Source organism: Mustela erminea, chromosome 3 (assembly GCF_009829155.1).
Source record: "Mustela erminea isolate mMusErm1 chromosome 3, mMusErm1.Pri, whole genome shotgun sequence".
Classification (NCBI taxonomy): domain Eukaryota; kingdom Metazoa; phylum Chordata; class Mammalia; order Carnivora; family Mustelidae; genus Mustela; species Mustela erminea.
This window is the reverse complement of record NC_045616.1, coordinates 63509880-63531722: the sequence shown is the minus strand read 5'-3', so window position 1 is coordinate 63531722 and position 21843 is coordinate 63509880. Positions and strand designations below refer to the sequence as shown.

The following is a 21843-nucleotide window of genomic DNA, read 5'->3' as shown; positions in this document are numbered from 1 at the left end:
ATTTTTTTTAATTTAAAAAATTGGGCAGGGGAGAGAAAGAGCACAGGCGAACAGTGGGGAGGAGCAGAAAGAAGGGAAAGAGAGAGAATCTCTAAGCTGGCTCCATGCCTGGCTTGGAGCCCAATATGGGGATCGATCTCAGGACCCTGAGATCATGACCTGAGCTGAAATCAGTTTAACCAACAGCCACCCAGATGCCCAACAATGACCTTACTTTTAAATATTCATAATAAAATAGGGGCTCCTGGGTGACTCAGTGGGTTAAGCCTCTGCCTTAGGCTCAGGTCATGATCCCAGGGTCCTGGGATCAAGCCCCACATCAGGCTCTGCCCCTCTCCTCTGCTCAGCAGGGAGTCTGCTTCCCCTTCCCCTGCCTGCCTCTCTGCCTACTTGTGATCTCTGTCAAATAAATAAATAAATATTTTTTTAAAAGATACATAATAAAATACTGTATAGAATAGTTAAATGTCATTATATCTGTAATTTACTTTAAAACAATTCAGTTAAAAAATCAATGAAGGAAATTGGGCAAAATATTAGTTGTGAAATCTCAGTGATAGTTTTATGTATTTGTTTACTACTCTGTTTCTGTTTGAGGCTTTTGTGGAATTTTGGCCATAAAACTTAAAAATAGAAATAAAACCTATTCTGTTAGTTTTCATGTTAAGAAATAGAATATTTAAGTGACCCTAGATTTCCCTATCTTTCCTCTCTCTTCTCTGTGTTCCAGTAACACTTATTAAATAGTTCATCCTTTTCTTACTGATCTGTAGTGCTTTCTTCTATTCTACTGGGTTATTTGTTTTTATATCTTTATGAAATGATCTTAATTACAATACTTTATAATAAGTCTTGAAAACAGCTAGGTCAAGTTCTTTTTTTGCTCTTTGTTCTTTTTCAAGAATATCTTAGATATTTTCAAAACTTTGCTCTACCACATAAACCGTGTGGGGGTTAGGATCACTTACCCTTCCCCTCTCCCACACACAGTTGAAAACCCATGTACAACTTTTGACTCAAAATTAATTGTTAATAGCCTACTGTTGACTGGAAGCTTTACCAGTAACATAAACAGTTGATTAACACAAAATGTGTATATTATATGTATTACATATTATAATAAAGTAAGCTAGAGAAAAGAAAATATTATTAAGAAATCTTAGAAGAGAAAATACATTTATAGTACTACACTATATTTATTGAAAAAAATCCATGTATAAGTGGACCTGTGTGGTTTAAACCCATGATGCTCAAGGTTCAACTGTATATACATATGAATCATAGAACAGTATACACATTTCATCTGATTGACATGATATGCCTTACATATATTTATGTATTAATATATTGAATTATTTATATTATTAAAATATAGAATGTATTATTAAATTAATATAAATAAATTATATATTAATATATTAAAGTATATATTTTATGTAATATATTATTTCTCTAATGTGGTGGGATAGGAAGTTGATCATAAATATCTTCTTTAATGGGTATTTTCTAATTGTTACTGCTTCACAACAATGCAGTTTACTTCTTTAAAACTTTTATTAGAAAATTTTAAACATATACAAAATTAGAATATTAATGTGAATCCCTGGGTAATAATCACCCACCATCAATAGTTAATCAACATTTTTGTAAATATTGCTTTATCTATGTTACCCTCCCTTACTGAATTTTAGAGGTAGAGATTGGAATATTTTATTTATTTCTTTTTTTAAGATTTTATTTATTTATTTGTCAGAGAGAGAGAGAGAGAGTGCACAAGCAGGCAGAGCAGCAGGCAGAGGTGGAGAGAGAAGCAGACTCCCTACCAAGAAAGGAACCTCATGCAGGACTCAATCTCAGGACCCTGGGATCATGACCTGAGCCGAAGGCAGCCGCTTAACCGACTGAGCCACTCAGTCCTCTCGAGATTGGAGTATTTTAAAACAAATCCCAATAAATTAGACAAATTTCAAAAAATTTATAATTTTTCTAAAACTGACTTAAGAAAATATGGAAAATTTAATAGACCTTTAATAAGGAAATAAATTTAGTAATTAAAAATCTTCTCTGTACTCCCCTAGCAAAAAAACTGAGTCATAATGGCTTCAGTGATGAATTTAATCTGACATTTAAAGAAGAAATAAGGGGCGCCTGGGTGGCTCAGTGGGTTGAAGCCTCTGCCTTCAGCTCAGGTCGTGATCCCAGGGTCCTGGGATCGAGCCCCACATCAGACTCTCTGCTCAGCAGGGAGCCTGCTTCCTCCTCTCTCTCTGCCTGCCTCTCTGCCCACTTGTGATCTCTGCCTGTCAAATAAATAAATAAAATCTTTAAAAATAAAGAAAGAAAGAAAGAAAGAAAGAAAGAAGAAATAATACCAGTATTCCACAAGCCCTTCCAGAAAATAAAGAAGGATGTAATGCTTACAGACTCATTCTATGAGACCGGTATCACCTTGACACCATACCCAGACAAGCAGAAGATTATAGATCGTTGTAAATATAAAATTCCTCAACAAAACGTTAGCAAACTGAATTCAACAATATAAAAGAAAGATTATATACCATGGCTAAATGGGATATATTCCAGGAATGCACTTTTCTCCTAGAATCAGGGACAAGGCATGGGTACCCACTCTCATGTCTTCTATGCAACATAGTCCTGAAAGTTCTAGCCAGTGTAGGTAGGCAATGAAAAGAAATAAAAGTCATTTAGATTGGAAGAAAGAACTAAAACTATCTCTTCACAAATAACATGATGTTATATATAAAAACTTAAGGAATTTCAAAAGGAATGCAACAGCTTTACCATGAAAATTACAAAAATTCATTGAGGGCAGATAAGGATTTAAAAAATGGAGAGACAATGGGGCGCTTGGGTGGCTGGCTCAGTTGTTAAGTGTCTGCTTTGGCTCAGGTCATGATCCTAGGGTCCTGGGATCTAGCCCCACATCAGACTCCTTGCTCAGCGGGAAACCTGCTTCTTCCTCTCCCACCACCCCCGCTTGTGTTACCTCCCTCTCTCGCTGTGTCTCTCTCTGTCAAATAAATAAATAAAATCTTAAAAAAAAAAAGGAGAGACATTACATATTCAAGAATGAGAAGATTTAATACTGTTAAGAGGATAGTTCTCCCCAACTGATCTGCAGATTCAATGTAATTCTCCATCCAATTTCCAGGGGCTTTTTTTTTCCCCTGCAGAAATTGATTAACAGACCCTAAAATGTATGTGAAAATGGAAAAACATGTAAAATAGTCCAAACTGGAGCACCCAAACTGGGTGGCTCAGTTGGTTAGGCCTCTGCCTTTCGTTGGGGTCATGGTTCTAGAGTCCTGGGATCAAGCATTGGGCTCCCTGCTAAATGGGGAGCTTGTCTCTCCCTCTTTATCTGCTGCTCTCCCTGTTGTGATTTCTCTCTCTCTCTCCCTCTCTCTAGTAAATAAATAAAATCTTTAAAAATAAAATAAAATAGTTTTGAAAAGGAAAAGCATGGTGGTCTTTGACTTTCCTGTTTTAGAATTTACTATAAAGCTATAGTTATCAAGACAATGTGGTACTGCCATAAGCTTAGACATATTGAACAATGGAGCAGAATTAAGAGTCCAGAAGTAAATCTTTGTATTGATACTTTATTGATTTTTGACAAAAGAACCAAGGCAGAAGAACAGTCTGTTCAGCAAATAAACCTGGGACAACTGGATATCCACATGCAAAAAAGATTAACTGAGACCCTCGGTTCCTATTATACACAAATTGAACTCAAAATTGAGTGAAATGTAAGAGCTCACATGGTAAAAACTTCTAGAAGATAGGAGAAAATCTTTGAGACATTTGGTTAGACAAATGTTTTTTGTCTAGACAAGCATTTCTTAGGTACAACACCAGAAGTGCCGTCAATAAAAGAAAAAGTTGACAAGTTAGACCTCATCAAATTTCAAAACTTTTGCACTTCAAAGACACAATTAAAAAAGAAAATGATGGGACGCCTGGGTGGCTCAGTTGGTTGGACGACTGCCTTCGGCTCAGGTCATGATCCCAGAGTCCCGGGATCGAGTCCCACATCGGGCTCCCAGCTCCATGGGGAGTCTGCTTCTCTCTCTGACCTTCTCCTTGCTCATGTTCTCTCTCACTGTCTCTCTCTCAAATAAATAAATAAAATCTTTTTTTTTTTTTTTTAAAGATTTTATTTATTTATTTGACAGACAGAGATCACAAGCAGGCAGAGAGGCAGGAAGAGAGAGAGAGAGGAGTTAGCAGGCTCCCCGCAGAGCAGAGAGCCCCATGCGGGGCTCGATCCCAGGACCCCAGGATCATGACCCGAGCTGAAGGCAGAGGCTTTAATCCACTGAGCCACCCAGGCGCCCCAATAAATAAAAACTTAAAAAAAAAAAAGAAAAGAAAATGATAAGCAACATACTAGTGTAAAATATTTGCAAAATATTTATCTGATAAAGGATTTACATCCAGAATATACAGAGAATTCTTACAAATTATTTATAAGACAATCTAATAAACAATGGGCAAAAGATATAGACATTTCACTAAAGAGATAAGAATGGCTCCTAAGCACATGAAAAGATGTTCAGCATCATTAGTCATCAGGGAAATGCAAATTAAAACCACATTGAGGTGCCATTCACACTATTGTAGTCCAGAATGGCTATGAGACAGACAATAACAAATGTTGATAAGGATATGGAAAAACTGGAACCTTCATACATTGCTGATGGGATTGTAAAACAGTTCAGCCACTTTGGAAAAGAGTTCTGGCAGTTCCTCAAAAGGTTTAGCATGCAGAGATTCCACTCCTGGGTACCTACGGAAAGTGAAAACATGTCCATGTAAAAATGTGTATATGATGTTCATTACGGCATTTTTCATTAAAGCCATAATGTAAAAATAATCTGAATTTCCATCAACCTGATGAGTGGATAGAATTAGATGTTATGTTTAGTGATGGGATGATAGGTAATTTTCTAAGAATGATTGTCTACATTTTCTTTAATGGATAATGTTAAAATTTTTAAAATCCTTTATTTTTAAAATTTTTTATTATTATTATTTTTAGAAAAGGTGGGGGTAGGGGAGAGAATCTTAGCAGGCTCCACGCCGAGCGCAGAACCCAACACAGGGCTCTATTTCACAACCCTGAAAGCATGACCTGAGCCGAAATCAAGCATCAGATGCTTAACCGACTAAGCCATGCAGGCGCCCCTTAAGTACTTTTTTTTTTTTTTTTTTAAGTTTCATATTTTTAATGCAATGTCACTTTTAATCTGTTTTTTAAATACAATATAAAAATCTTTCTACGAAAACAGAAAAAATTGAAAAAATAAAAGAAATAAAATATCTTTGACATGTAACCCCATTGTTCAATGATAAATATTGTTAAAATGTTGGTGTAGCTTTTCCATACTGTTTCTTACATTTGCGTAAACGACCCCTCCACATACATTTTGATTTTTTAAAATAATAATCCATGAATCATCACATTCATGTTGTTTAATAATCTACTTTCACTTGATAATATGGTCATTGTTTTGTGTCAGTACATTAAGCCTAGGTTATAATTTTTAATAGCCACATTGTAATCAGTTGTATGGCTTTATCAGTAGTTATTAGGCTGATTCTTTAAGATGGACATTTAGTATGTTTCCACCATTCTCTGATCATAACAAACTCTATGATAAATACCTTTGCAATCTTTTTTTTTTTTTACACATTTAACAAATTATGTTAGAAAATAGAATTTCTTTTTTTTTTTTTTTTTTATAAACATTGTTTTTATCCCCAGGGGTACAGGTCTGTGAATTGCCAGGTTTACACACTTCACAGCACTCACCAAAGCACATACCCTCCCCAGTGTCCATAATCCCACCCCCTTCTCCCAAACCCCCTCCCCCCAGCAACCCTCAGTTTGTTTTGTGAGATTAAGAGTCACTTATGGTTTGTCTCCCTCCCAATCCCATCTTGTTTCATTTATTCTTCTAAAAAATATGGAACGCTTCATGAATTTGCGTGTCATCCTTGCGCAGGGGCCATGCTAATCTTCTCTGTATCGTTCCAATTTTAGTATATGTGCTGCCGAAGCGAGCACCCCCTAAGTACTTTTTAAGTAAAAGTGAAGAGATAGCTGATGACCCAAATGAGTAAGGCCTTGGATATGTCCCATGGATCCTGTCTAGGACACATTGTTATTTTTGGAGTAACATATCCATACTCATCTCGAAGAGTTTATCCTTATAAATACAGCTTCAATAATTCTAGGTAACTATAAAACCATTTTGCAGGCAAGGAAATTGAGACATAGAAAGATTAAGTAGTTTTAGGATTCCCTAGTTCCTAGTTAGTAGTTCCTAGTTAGTAGTTCCTAGTAAGTAGTGGTACTAAGTTCCACTTAGTGGAAGTTCCTAGTTAGTAGTTCCTAGTAAGTAGTGGTACTAAGTTTTGAATTCAGTTATTCTAATTCTAGTCTGTACGGCAGTGATGCTTTCCATCTGACTCTATTCTTATGCTTTGTTGTTGTTTTTTTTTTCTTACATAGGGGTCCAGATTTTATGGAAATGAGCTCAAGAAAGAAAAGCAAGTCAACCAACGAATTGAAAATATGATGCAACAAAAAGCTCAAATTACCAGCCAACAGCTAAGGAAAGCACAATTACAGGTATTAATTTAGTTGTTAAATAAAGTGGAAGCTGGTAAAACAGTAATTGATAGTTAAAATGCATCATGGTCAAGTCATAACTGACAACAAGGTAATATGTAAATGTTCATTGTATTGTAAGGGATAAAATTTAACAGAGGCTTATACTTTGTTAAATATTGCTCTACTCTTTTATATCAAGACCCCGTACCAAGGCATTGTCACCTCCATTATACAGAAGAGTAAATGGAGCCTTAGGGTAAATAACTTGCCTAGCTTCAGAGCTAGTATTTAATCCAAAACTTATGGTTCTTTTTTATTATATACATATTTTGTAGCTAGAAAAAGGCCACAGGGTAAATGTGGCATGTTTTCTTCAATTTTACAAAAATGATCTGGAAGAACATGTCAACTAATTAAATTAGAAATTTAAAACATAATTGTGTTGTACTGAAACTAGAGTGGATTGCCAAATGTACATGAATTTTTAAGATAAAACACCAGACTTCTAAAAATTTGGAGGCTTTTGGCTTTTCCACCATCCCTGGGAAATAAATACTCAAGAGTTTCCTCTGGTATTTAAAACTATTTTGGGAGGAAGGTTTGTGTAGGGCAAAGCTGCAGGACATTGTATAGTAGATGGAGAACTCAAAGTAGTCAAGCTTCTGCTAGTAAAACTAAAGTTTAATTTTATTTTTTATCTTTTTATTTTTTTAATAAAGTTTACTTTTATTTTATTATTTTCCATTATGTGTTGTGTATTTCCAATCATAAATAACAATAAACCTAGTTATACATATATTACTCTTTCAATAGGCTTTCTTTCTAATTGTATCTGTCATGTAATATTATATGGTATAAAGCTTACTTTTAAAGACAGTTTTTAGGGGTGCCTGGGTGGCTCAGTGGGTTAAAGCCTCTGCCTTTCGCTCAGGCCATGATCCCAGGGCCCTGGGATCAAGCCCCACATCGAGCCCCACATCGGGCCCTGGGATTGAGCCCCGCATTGGGCTCTCTGCTCAGCAGGCAGCCTGTTTCCCACCCCCCCCCTCTGCCTGCCTCTCTGCCTGCTTGTGATCTCTGTCAAATAGATAGATAAATAAAATATTTTTTTAAAAAGACAGTTTTTGCCCTCTATCAAAATTTGATTCAATTTAACAAAGCACTTTAGACCATTAATAATGATAAAATTATGTTAATATTCTATCCTATGTTAATATTTTGCGGCAATTCTTCTCATGATAGAGTTCAGAAATCATAAATTTTATGTCTTTTTTATCAAACTATGTGTCTTTTTTTAATATATACTCTCCTAGAGTGTAAACTAATTTTTTTAACTTATGTGTTAAGTGGTCTGCTATCATGACAAAAGATCACTTGCCTCAGTCTTTTGAATTATCATTTAGTGCATCATTTTATTTTATTTTTATTTTTATTTTTTTTTAAAGATTTTATTTATTTATTTGACAGAGAGACATCACAAGTAGGCAGAGAGGCAGGCAGAGAGAGAGAGAGGAGGAAGCAGGCTCCCTGCTGAGCAGAGAGCCCGATGCGGGACTCGATCCCAGGACCCTGAGATCATGACCTGAGCCGAAGGCAGCGGCTTAACCCACTGAGCCACCCAGGCGCCCTAGTGCATCATTTTAAAGCTCTCTTTGTGCTTTAGTCATTTAGATCTACTATATCGAGGTACCAGAATTTATTTACCTTATCCCACCAGGGTTTCAGTTTTTTGTTTTATATATAACCTTGTGATAATCATTCTTATCTATGTATGTTTGCACTCTTGTCCTGTTATTTTCACCAAAGATGATACAGTTTTACATTTTCGACATACTTGTTTTTAAAACTAGATTTTATTGATTTTATCAGTCTCTTAGTTTTTTCTTGTAGTGTCCAAATATTATTCCATGGTTATTTTAATGTGTCCTTAGATAATAAAAGAGAAAGCATGTGTTCTCTCATATTAGCCATTAATATTTCATTCTTATTGGAATTGCCTTTTTTATTCTATTAATATATAGGCTAAGTTACTGTCACAAGAGACTCCAAAATACAACGGTTCAAATCAGATAAGAGTTTATTTCTTTCTCATGTAATAGTAAGTAGTCTCAACTGATTGGGTGGTTCTGCTCACCATAGTAATTTTGGGACCCCGGTTCTACTTCGGGTTGTTCTAACCCTAAGTGTTATTTATTCTTAACCTGGATTGACAGAATGGGATTATCTCTAGTCTATATTTCAGCCCCCAGTAAGGAAGAAAGAGCGAGGGGAAAAAAAAAAAAATGAAAGGCGAGTAATTTGTTATTCAACAAGTGAAAGAGAAGTTGCACATATTACATCAGCTCACATTCTTTTGACAAGAATTTAAGTTTCATGGCCACACCTAACTGCAGGAGAAGCTGTACAGAATATTTTCCAGCTGGGTGGCCATATGCCCAGATATAAATCTATTACTATGAAAGCAAGAGAGAATGGATTTGGGGGTTCAACGAGCAGTCCAAAATAGTATCCTCTGCCTGCGTTTCTAGAGGAGTTTATATATCCTTCTCTTGATTAATACATCTTATAAATTAAAGATTTTTTTCCTCTGCCATTTGCTGTAAATATTTCCCCAATATGTTGTTTGCCTTTTAATCATGCAGGGTTTTTTTTTCCTATACAGTTTTAAATGTTTATGTAATCAAAACAGCAGTATTAAAAAACTCTTTTTTTCTTGGCTTTTGTATTGAAAGCGTAGAAAATTATTCCTTACAAGCAACCTATAGGTTCTTTTAGTATTTTTCTAGATTTTGCTTTTTAGTCCATTTTGAGTTTGTTTTTGGTTTTGTTTTAGAGGTAAAGAGAGGGAGAGGGGAGGGGTGAAGGATAGAGGGAGAGAGAGAGAGAGAGAGAATCTTTTTTTTTTTTTTAAAGATTTTTTATTTTTTTTATTTGACAGAGAGAGATCACAAGTAGGCAGAGAGGCAGGCAGAGAGAGGAGGAAGCAGGCTCCCCGCTGAGCAGAGAGCCCGATGCGGGACTAGATCCCAGGACCCTGAGATCATGACCTGAGCCGAAGGCAGCGGCTTAACCCACTGAGCCACCCAGGCGCCCGAGAGAGAGAATCTTAAGCAGGCTCTCTGCCTAGCATAAAGACTGAGACATGGGGCTCAATCTCATGCCTCTGAGATCATGACCTGAGCCGAAATCAAGAGTCAGAGGCTTAACTGACGGAGCCACCCAAGCCCACCTAGAATTTGTTTTAATGTAAGGTGTTAAGTACTTTTTTTTCTTAAATGGTGAATATTACATTTTCCCTAATAGTATCATTTTTTTCTAAATGGTGATTCATTTGTCCCAACAGAATTTATTGAATCTTGAGTCCTTTCTCCACTGAATTGAAGTGAGGTACTCCCATGTATGAAATTCTCATTGTATTTGGATTCGTTTCTGGATTCTCTCTCATATTCAATTGAATCTTTTCCTATATCAGTACCATGCAATTTTAGTTATTCACTGATAATAATATACTTTAATATTCTCCTTCACTATCATTCTTCAAAAATTTTTTTCTCATATGTTGTTTCTTTCAAATAAATTTGAGCATCATTTCAACAAGGTAATATCCCATCTGTCTATAATATTGTTTTTAAATTGATATTAATTCTTGGCAATTTATTTTTAGAACTTCTTTTTTGGTAAGTTTTATTGATCTACACAAATATCTGTAATAAAGTTTTAAAGATAAAATGCATATGAATCATGCAATAAAATAACTATTTGCTATTAACTCTTTTTAAAGTTCATATCCTTAAATATACTAATAATTTGAAGGATTAGAAAATACCTTATACTGTATAACAGATCTTCACATTTTGTTACAATTTTAGTTTACTATTTCTGTGGAGACTCTCTGACATCTTTTGCAGAGGGAGTGGCAGGAAATATGTTCTATGTTGATTGTTAAATTGTTTCATTTGTTGAACTTCCTTTAAAAGAAATTGTATAAATGGGAGAGGATTAAGGAAATTCCAAGGAATCAAAAAGATCTGAGGAAAAGAGAGGTTTTCATGGGAAATGCATTCTATTCTAGAGTCATACAATTTCCAAATAATAGATTTTATTATGTGTACTGTGATGATAGGAACTATTATTGCTAGTCAAGATGTGGTAACTAACCTCTGTTGGCATGAACTCCCACAGTTTATTCAGAACCTATTCTCCTCTCCGCCCTATCCTTATTAGACTTGCTAAAGATGCAATCATTTTTATAGCTGCCAAAACATCTTGTTATAACATGGGGTCATAAATTGAATAGACAACCATCCATGTTGTATTAAATGGCAACTACGCAGCAAATCAGTGCATCTTGACCACTTTAACAATTGGTTTTATGAACTCAGTTTTCCTGAATAATTTTTAGGGTAATTATAAGTTAAGAAAGTGAAAAACAGTATTTCTGAAATAATCTCCTGAATGTAATAAAAAAGGGGATTTTTAAAAGGTAAATAAAACATAATGTTGATATAAAACACACTATTGGAACTTGAGTGTTAAAGACTTTTTAAGATCCATTTTAGGGAAGCATCATAAAATAATGGAAAGAGCACAGCCTTTGGAGCAACTTGCTTTACAGGTCTACTGCTAAGATTTTCCAGCTGTGTGGCTTAAGACAGATTACTGCATCTTACTGAGGTTTAGTTTTCTCCTCTCTAAAATGAGAATAATAATTAGTAACTCAGAATTATTTTGACCCTAAATGAGTTAACATAAGAAGTACTTAACATGTTGTATAACACATATGATATACTCAATAAATGTCACTTCTATTTCTAAAATTATAGGTTATATAATTAAGCCCTTTCCATATCCCTGGGTAACTACATTACATGAGTACCCCTTTTAATTCTTTAACCTTTGGGGGTTGGTTTCATCCAAATTTAGAAACAAAGTAAGAATGAGGGTTAACTTGCCCATTATCTTGTAGCTAATAAGTGTCAGAGTTGAAACCCACAAGAAGCTCTTATTCTTAACCATGGTTCTGAACCATGGCAAAAGGGATAACATACATGTTAGAGGCTCAGATCAGAACTTGAAAGTCATCTGGAAGGGAAAATGGAAGAAAGGAAAACATTGATGAAGATTTCAGTAGAAGGAATTTGAAAAAAGCAGGGTGATGTGCATTTGGTAGATGCAGAGAAAAAAGTGTTTAGACAAGAGTGACTAATGAGAGTAGAGGCAAATGGAATGTGTGAGTCACTCAGTGGGGAGGTTTCCTTTTGGCAACTGAACTTGCACTTCAAGCACAGAAAAGATAATAGATTGCTGAAGAAACTGTCACAGAATTATTATATGGGCTAAGGAGAACTTTTTTCCATTTGGTTTGCTTTCTATTTATTATCTTTTTCCTTTCCAGTATTTATGGGTTAAGATACTTCAAATGCTACTCCCTTATTCTCAATTGACTCATATTTTAGGTATATTTTCTGGATTAACATATAATAGTTTTTAATCCACCCTTGTTTTCATTAGCCTCCATGATTTGTTTACATCTTTTGTTTTTTTTTTAATGTCAGGGTGCTATTCTCTAATTTACAATTGAGGTACTGGAAGAAGTAGTTGTTTTGAATCTGGATGATAGTTTGGAGTAGTGTTGAAAAGTTCCATTTATTAAGAGTGGTGTCTCACTGCATGAGACCAACCTTCTCCAAAATTTTTCTACACATACTACCTTCTCTTTCTGAAGCAGAAATATATATATATATATATATATATATATATATATTCTACGAGTCTCACCTCCTTCTGTCTGATAAGGAAAGAATTTGAAGGCAAATGAGGTCCTTTTCCTGGTGGAACTCATAACTTAGTATCTAATACAGTAAGTGCATAGTAAGAGCAGGAAAACAAGTAAAGAACATTGAATTCTGTGGCATGGAGGACAGAGATGTAATTCAGCTATAGAGAGATATCTAGCTGACCCTTTAAGACTTTATGAAAGAACTCAGACGGACATTGTGGACAGAGGAACAGCCTGAAGAAGGTACCAAGCACCCCAGGCTATTCATGAGTTACAGCCTAAACAGGAGCAGACCTTCTAGAAGCTCACTGTGGCTACTGGAGACAAATAGGATTCAGGGTGATTATTTCTAAAAGAGAAGTTGCAGGCTTAACCTGCAGGTAGTGGGAAGCTAGTTCCACTATAATGCTAAGAAGGAAGGCCATGAAAAAAAATTTGCAGAATGGAAGCAAGGTTGAAGTCCAACAAAGAGAAAAAGCCAAATTATACCCCTGTAACTCTCCATTTTTGAGAAAAACTGCTACAGAGATCGCCACATAATGGAAATTGCTTTCATTCCAGAGCTCACCCCACTTGCTTATATATCTGGCTCTCTTCCCCTCTGTTTTTTATTATTTTGCTCTACACTGTCCATTGATCCTTTAGTCATAGATTACATTCATTAAACTTGTACCATGTGCCAGCCACTTTGCCGTGCTCTTTCTGTATTCCAACTTATTCAAAGTGATCATAGATCAAAATGGTCACACAGCCAGCCACCCTTGGCTGCAGGGAAAGCTGCGAAACATATTTAGCTTCTTCAGCCTCTAGAGTAGAGGCCACAAAAAAGGAACACTTGAAAATGTGTATGTCTGTTACATAAGCCCTTTTCTTACTGCCCTACTTTGGTTATTTTTACTTCCTTTCATTTCCCTTTCTTCTTATCAATCCAGTGCTTTCTCACTAGAGAGATAAAAAGTGCTTTAAAGATTAAGGTTCTACACTGTTATATTTGACATATAAATTGAAGTGTTTCATGAAAGAATAAATTATAGCTTGAATTTTCAATTTTGATTTGTATTGACTAATGGATACCAAATTTTAACCCCATAAAGGCAGTTCTACAGAGGGAATGTTTACATTGTGGTTGGTATATTCACTTTTATGATACTATTCAGCATAAACATAATATGCCAAAGAAGTATATAATCTTTCATTGTACATCCTTTGTTTCTATTTTGACATTAATGTTATGAGTCAAATGAGAGTTGTTTATTTTACCTAAACAGAAGCTTTTATTTACAATAAATTGGTCTTCAGATTTATAAAGCAGAATCATTTGATACAAGCAGTTGGAGCAGTTCATTTATTCATGTTGGTAGTGCATGATATTTGAGATTTAACTGCCTGTCTTAATGAAAATAGAAGAAATTATCAGACTTAATAAAAAATAGTCAAGTATATATAGATAGGTGGGTGGTAGGGTAGATGGATGGATGGGTGGATAGACAGGGAGAGACAGATACTTACTAAAAGGGAGATTAATGTTATGACTGGTGCTATTTCAGTAGCATGTTGATTCAAAATGTGTTAATTTTTTAAAAATTAAGGTTGACAGATTTGCAATGGAATTGGAACAGAGCCGGGATCTGAACAATACTATAGTACACATTGACATGGATGCTTTCTATGCAGCTGTAGAAATGAGGGACAATCCAGAATTGAAGGATAAACCCATTGCTGTAGGATCAATGAGTATGTTGGTAAGTAGGTAAAGATCAAAGGCAAAAAGGAAATTTCATAACATATTTGAGTAAGCCTTAACATATTTGAGTAAGCCTTAGTGGTTCACGAAGGGAGAAGCCTTTAGTAAGCTCTACAAGTTTGCTGGGCATTTTCCTTTGTATGTGCTCAATTACCGAATCCTTTCAACATCTCTTGAGGTACAAATTTTTATTTCCATTTGACGACAAAAAACTAACTCAGAGAGGTGCTTAAAAACTTCCCCAAAGTTACAAGCCTGGTGAGTAGTAGAGTGGCATTATATCTTTCTATTGCAAGCTGTATTTTTTCTTAAGTAACTGTTTCAGTAAAAGGGGAATTGGAGATGAAAGAAAAGGAAGTGTTACCCTAAAGCAGGTTTGCAAACAATGGCTTGCAGGCCAAATCTAGTCTTTTTTTGTAAATAAAATTTTATTGGAACACAGTCACACCCATTTGTTTGTTGTATTAAAAGAGCAGAGTTGAGTAGCTGCAACAGAGACTATATGATCTGCAAAGCTCAAAGTAATTACTATCACTATCTGGACATTTACAGAAAAGTTTTGCCAACTTTAGTTCTAGGGTAGTATATTTTATTAGAATACTGCTGTAATTAATTCTTCCTTATGACTTGGAACCTTTGCTTTTCTGATTACCATGTTGCTCTTCCTTATCACCACCGAAAGGTAAAAAGATGGCCAGGATTGCTATATGTGGCTAAAAATCTGTGGGGAACTAATAATGGCCCCTGGAATAGATGGATTTTGATATTAAAAAACATATAAGAGAAACAAGGAGAGTTCTTCCCTCTTTCTAACTCCTTCCAATGCTTTAGACAGCTATAAACCTAATTCCTACTGAGTTACTATTTTATTATAAAACTATTATCTATTTGTTCATCATCTCTGCTTCCATAGGTATGCTGGCAACTAACAATCCAGGTTCCAAAAAATCTTTACTGAAAGACTACTCCCCTTTCCTACAAATCATCAGCTGATATTTGAAAAAATGTATTTAATCTTCTTAAGAATATGTATCACCGGGCGCCTGGGTGGCTGAGTCATTAAGCATCTGCCTTCGGCTCAGGTCATGATCCCAGGTCCTGAGATCGAGTACCACATTAGGCTCCCTGCTCTGCAGGAAGCCCACTTCTCCCTCTCCCACTTCCTGTGCTTGTGTTCCCTCTCTCACTGTTTCTCTGTCAAATAAAACAATAAGATCTTTAAAAACAAACAAAAAGAATATATACCACCATATATTTATGTGAAATTATCTTTGTGTACATATGTATATATTTTAAAGCTAAACCCGCTGCTAGATCTGCAAAATATTTTTCTTCCTATGAATTATATCCTCCTAAAAATTATTACTTCCAAATTCAGAATGGTTATTTGCCATATTTAAACAAAGATTACCCCTTTTGTATACTCAACTAATAGACTTCATTTCTAATGAGATTTGGAATAAATTTGCTTTTGTTCTATTAAATTCATAAAAGTGTATTTACAAATTAATGGCAGTGATGGTATATGTTTGATTATTTCAGTCTATTACAGTCAGAGACAGAGACAGGGAGAGAGGGAATACAAGCAGGGGGAGTGGGAAAGGGAAAAGCAGACTCCCCGCCAAGCAGAGGGCCTGATGTGGGGCTCGATCCTAGGACCCCAGGATCATGACCCAAGCTGAAAGCTTGGCTGAAGACTCAGCCACCCAGGCGCCCCCAGAATTCTTTTTTGAATAATTTGTTGGATCTTCAAAGTATTCTAAGTTAGTACTCATAGTCAAAACATAGACCCTTAGCAGTTATTTATTGCTGCATAACAAACCCCTTTAAGTACTTAGTGGTTTGCTCATGATTCTGTAATTTGAGCAGAGCACACTGGGGATTTTTACTCTACCGAGGGTTGGCTACAGTTATTTAGCTGGGGTTGGAGGATCCAAAATGGCTTTATTAACACACTTGGCCTTTCAGCCAAGGTGGCTGGAATGGCTTCCAGCCGATGAGCTTTTCCCTCTCCGCATAGTATATCATCATTTAGCAATTTAACCCAAGACCTTTATATAGTTGTTGGATCCCCAGGGAAGCAAAGGCTGAAGTTACAGACTTCATAATGCCTAGGCTTCACGACTCACAATGTCACTCCCTCATATTCTTCTGGTCAAAACAAGTCACAGTACAAGTCACTTGGTATGAGGGACTGGAACCCACCCTTGAATAGGAGGAACTATAAAGTATCGTGGCTGTGATTTACAATCTACCACAAACCTACTAGCTTTCATATCCATTCCATTAGAGTTATTTATATTTAAAACATTGATTTGTCTTTCTAGTCCCATCTGCATCTTCTCTCCCAGAATACTGTCAAAGATTGGCATAGTTTTGAGTACTATCAAGATTTTTAAAATGCCATCTGAAAGCTACTAATGGCAAATTGATACTAGTCTGAAGTAATCCTTTCATGTGATAGATTGTTTTACATTTCTTTGAATTTTCACTTGAGATTTCAAAGATTTTGTTTGTGATAAAAAAAAATTTATAAGTGGTATTGTGGTATCAACAGGATTTTTTTTTAAAGATTTTATTTATTTATTTGACAGAGAGAGATCACAAGCAGGCAGAGAGGCAGGCAGAGAGAGAGGAGGAAGCAGGCTCCCTGCTGAGCAGAGAGCCTGATGCGGGACTCGATCCCAGGACCCTGAGATCATGACCTGAGCCAAAGGCAGCGGCTTAACCCACTGAGCCACCCAGGCGCCCCTTAACAGGATTTTAAAGTAATGTTCTCAGGGCACCTGGGTGGCTCAGTGGGTTAAATCCTCTGCCTTCGGCTCAGGTCATGATCCCAGGGTCCTGGCATCAAGCCCGGCACCGGGCTCTCTGCTCAGTGGGGAGCCTGCTTCCTCCTCTCTCTCTGCCTGCCTCTCTGCCTGCTTGTGATCTCTGTCTGTCAAATAAATAAATAAAATCTTAAAAAAAAAAAAAAGTAATGTTCTCCTTCTTATTTTCATAATTTTTTAGTTCCATCTCCTATTGAAAATGTTTTCACCAAAATGTATGTTCAAGCCTTAAGAAATAAAATTTAATTTTAAAAGCTCTTTTAAGCTTTCATCACTTCATTTTTTTGACATTTAATTTAGCTGACAATTAATAGAACCTTTGACTTTGGTTCCAAATGAAAAATTTCAAATGCAAATTCCAAATCTATACTATTATACCATGCTATTACTTTCTAGACTGTTACATTTAATATCCATACTACTTGTACTATATATAACATTCCTTTATAGTTATTACTTTCATGTAACATCACCTACTATCATCCAAACTTTGGTACATACTATATTACAGGTATGCCTTAGAGCTAATGAAGTTTAGTTAATTGGAAATGTAAGAGAACCTTCTTTTTAGTCTTGTTTATTACCTGGCATCATAAATATGGAGACATATTGTAAGAGAGAGGGTCATGGTATCGTAATACCATTTGATAGGATAAAGTCAAAGCTTGATTCGAGACTGCGGCCTATAAGACAGATGTCCTTGACTTGAAAATGCACATCAGTAATGTGTTTCTTATGAACTCATTGATTGGTATGCCCATTTAGGTTTGTATATTTTTTCCCATGTGGTCCGTTTTCTTTCAGTCTACTTCGAATTACCATGCAAGGAGGTTTGGTGTTCGTGCAGCCATGCCAGGATTTATTGCTAAAAGACTCTGCCCACAACTTATTATTGTGCCCCCAAACTTTGACAAATACAAAGCTGTGAGTACAGAGGTAAGTCTGATGAAGCACTCTTACTTACAGCCTTTCACTGATTCCCTGTCACCTACAGAGTCAAGCCCAAATGACTTAGTGCATCAGAATTTGGCCTTAGTTTATCCCTTTAAGTCTTACCTCCTACCTCTTCTTCAGTTCATATATTGAAAACTGAGCTAAGTATACAGAACACCCTCCTATTTCCCAGATCTTTGCTCTTGCACATATTTTTTCATCTGTTTAGAAAACTATCTACCTAGAAAACTTTAAATTGCCTAAATTATAATCTGTATTAACTTTAGGTGTTTTTTTTCTTAATATGCAATATACTTTTTTTCTAGAATTACCTATTTATAATTTACATAATCTACTCATGTCATTAATTACAACCTCTTTTGTGAATAAATTTTTCTATTCACAATAATAATAAATGTTTTTAGACAGTAATGAAATTCCATTATCTTAACTGTTTTTCTTGCCTCACAGTCTAGTGAAGATGCTTATGAGCCTTTAATGTTTGAGAGACCAGTAATCAAGGAAAAAAGGGAATCATCTTACTTTGAAAAGGATCTGAAATATAAAGATTTGATTACTCAGTAAAATTGCCTAAATTGTCATATATGAAAATTGTGATTTTCTCTGTTTTTGATAACTGGACTATCATTTAGCTAGTGCTAAAACATATCATCAGTTAAAATTTTAGAATAGTGCATCAAACAGTTTCAGACTTATGTATAAAAATGCACTGTGTTAAAGACTGCTGTCTGAATTGAAACCCTTAAAAATCTATGGCCTAACCCTTACTATCATTTGGTCACGTAGGTCATCTTTAGATTCACTCCTCTTATTTGTATTATACCTCATGTACTCTAGAAGTGAAACCTCCCCAAACTGGAATGGTATGCACCCCAAATTTTTAAAAAATTCTGTTTTTTTTCATTCTTTCAAAAACGGTCTGTGGCAGCAAGTACTTTTTGCCTATCTCTGAAAATGTGGTAAAGAAGGGGGAACCAGTCTATGGCCATACCACCCTGAATGCGCCCCATCTCTTCTGATCTTGGAAGCTAAGCAGGGTTAGGCCTGGTTAGTACTTGGATGGGAGAAGGGGGAACCACATTCCAGTGTGGTTTCTGCTTATCTGTTTTACCATATTACTAATGAGAAAGAGATAAAATGCTAACCACAAATATTACGGGCTTTCAATAAGTTTGAAAATCCTTCAGAGACCTTGTAAGAAGGAATTTTTTTCCTGCTTTAATTCAGTAAAACTTCTGACAATATGATAATGAGAGCTAAATTGTTTTTAGTTCTCTTCTGTCTTGTTACGGAAATTGAAGAAACCTTTCTCTAATTCGAGCAGGATCTAACTAGTTTATTTGCAGATAGCAAATGGGTTGTTACGTGTGAACCAACTACAGCACAAATTCACTGACTCTAAGTATATTAATATGTATGACTTGGTTTAAAAAGTTTAAGGAGACCCATTTTTCTTTTTTCCAAAAGAATGGAACAGCTTTGACTGTTGGAACCTAAGTACTTGAGTTTTACTGGAACATGTCTATTTTTGTTCTTCAAGCAGTATCCTCTGAAAAGGAAGTTAGTGAGTACTCCATGTCTCTAGGGAGTACTTCTCATTCAGAATAATCTTCGTTGTCTGCCAACTACAGACTTTCCAGAGTTTCATTTTCACTAGAAAGATTCCATTTGAGTACATTATAAAATTGGTTTCTTCCAGAAGAACAAAGCTAATTAAGGTACTCTCTGAGTAAAGCTTGGCCAAGTTTTATATCACCATTTTCTAAAATTACCTTTGACTCAGCTGTTCATAATCAAATTAAGCTAAAAAGCTTTATTTTATAAAACTTCAAAAAAGGCTTTTCTCATGATACAGCAGACAGGTTTTAAATACTAGATGGAAGGATAACATAATTCAACAAATACGTTTTTCAAATATGTATATATTATTTTGGCAACTATTTCCTATTTCAGTTAATACTTCAGTGGTTAGAAACATTTATAGTTTTGTATAATAAAACTATCTTACATAAATGGTGTTTCTGGAATCATATGGAAATTCTGATCTTTTTATTTATCTCAAGATGCAGCTCCAGACTTTCCCTGTCATTTAATGTAGTCACAGACTTCCACTGTATATTTTGTCATCTTTTCCATTCCAAATTTCAATAATTGAGCTTTGTTTTCTGAATGGATACATGCATTAATGTATGTTTTGAGTAGAGTTTTATGTGCATATTTATAATTAATTAAAATAGAACTACTTTCTAAAGCAACATAGTATTTTATGTAAGATTATTCCTTTTTAGGGGCACCTAGATGGCTCAGGTCAATTAAGCATCAAACTCTTGATTTTGGCTCAGATCTCAATCTCAGGGTTATTGAGTTCAATAACTCACCACTTTGCGCCGCATGCTGGGTGTGGAGACTACTTTGAAAAAAAGGATTAGTTCTTTTAAAAATAAACAAAAAGGTGAGGGGGAGCAGGATCCTATTGTTCCCATTTCTATTTTTAACCAGTTACTTTAAATTATGTTACTTAACCCTTTCTTCTGTGCCTACCAGAATGATGTCTGAGACTTATTTGAGTCATTTATTATATCTAGATAAAGGTGGCTGAGTAGAGATTGTATCAGATGAAGCTGTTTCATGGTCTTCTGCCTTCATGATCTATTTTAATTCTAACGAGCCTTTGGACAAACTTGTGCTAGCAATAAATTATTTATTCCCTAAATCCATGAGCTATTGATTGCAGGATTTTTACTGTAGTTGCAAAGTAAGAATATTAATGTTTCTTATCAGCTGTTATATTACGGGTTTTGCTTTGGCAGCAAAATTTAAATCATTTTGTTCCTTTTGAAGGTTAAGGAAATACTTGCTGATTATGATCCCAATTTTATGGCTATGAGTCTTGATGAAGCCTACTTGAATATAACAAAGCACTTACAGGAAAGACAAAATTGGCCCGAGGACAAAAGGAAGTATTTCATCAAAACAGGGAACTCTCTAGAAAATGGTAAGCAATTTATTAGAATGATCAAACTAAAAAACAAACAAAAAGCCCTTTGAATTAACCCAATTAACTTATTAGCATGCATAGGTGATAAAACTATAAAGGTATACCTTTATAATGAAAAAGTATTCAAAATGAAAAATCGGGAACTTAAAGTATACCGGTGGAATTTCTAAGTTAAATTTGTAACTTTTAATCCAAAGAGATTGGTTTAAATCACTTTTAAACCAAATGAGATTGTTAAATCTCTAGAGTTTAAGAATCTGCAGAACCATTGAGTAAAGTAATTTCATAGCAGTTCTTTTCTGAAGATCTAAGGAAAGGTTGGATTGTGTTGAATCTGAGGAGGTTATCTATTTAAGGACTTTTGTTGTGGTTGTTAAAAGGAATTAGATTTTTTAAAAAGTCTCAAATATATCGAAACATTGTGTGGTTTTTTTCCCCCTCATTTTCAAAATGATCTATGATCTGATTACACAGTGATTATGACTATTTTCAACCTTGCCAAAATTAATGACTCCCAACTCTTCCTTAGACCTTATTGTGATTCTTTTGTACACACTGATAAAGAAGTTTCATGACCCCAAGGTTTTTTTTCTGAATGATCCCTTTTGTTACTTATCCAAAATAATGTCAGAGAACCATGTAGTTATTTACACATAATGCTTTCAACACTCTGTCAGAGGTATGATTACTTCAAATATCTTAGCTGTCATGGACCTCTGAAAAAAGTTCATCTGGGTGAAAATGTAGAAACAGAGGGTTTGCTCACAGCCCACAGCTGTATTTCATGTGCACAACTCATTGCCTTCTTCAGGTGGGGACAGCCAGTGGTGAGGAAATCTATCTGTAACTTTCCCTGAAGCAAAAATGGTGGATCTTCAATGGCATAACATTCTGACA

The 21843-nt window shown here is 35.3% G+C and overlaps 1 protein-coding gene, 1 long non-coding RNA gene and 1 other non-coding gene across 6 annotated transcripts in view; 1 reads left to right on the top strand and 2 right to left on the bottom strand.

Moving 5' to 3' along the window:
* The window catches only part of POLK (DNA polymerase kappa), a 67844-nt gene that overhangs the window by 25107 nt on the left and 20894 nt on the right, over nucleotides 1-21843 (top strand). For all 4 annotated transcript variants that reach the window (XM_032335939.1, XM_032335938.1, XM_032335940.1 and 1 more), the window contains exons 3-6: nucleotides 6539-6658; nucleotides 14009-14161; nucleotides 17799-17930; nucleotides 20790-20943. In XM_032335939.1, coding sequence (XP_032191830.1) covers nucleotides 6539-6658; nucleotides 14009-14161; nucleotides 17799-17930; nucleotides 20790-20943 — 559 coding nt within the window. The remainder of the gene's footprint in view (nucleotides 1-6538; nucleotides 6659-14008; nucleotides 14162-17798; nucleotides 17931-20789; nucleotides 20944-21843) is intronic.
* On the bottom strand, nucleotides 5985-6091 carry LOC116587355. The gene has a single exon (XR_004284379.1). It is a non-coding gene; the product is annotated as a U6 spliceosomal RNA (small nuclear RNA).
* LOC116586236 lies at nucleotides 10399-16981 on the bottom strand. Its single transcript, XR_004283944.1, has 3 exons — nucleotides 16950-16981; nucleotides 15200-15206; nucleotides 10399-10472 (listed from the first exon to the last, which is right to left on the bottom strand). It is a non-coding gene; the product is annotated as an uncharacterized LOC116586236 (long non-coding RNA).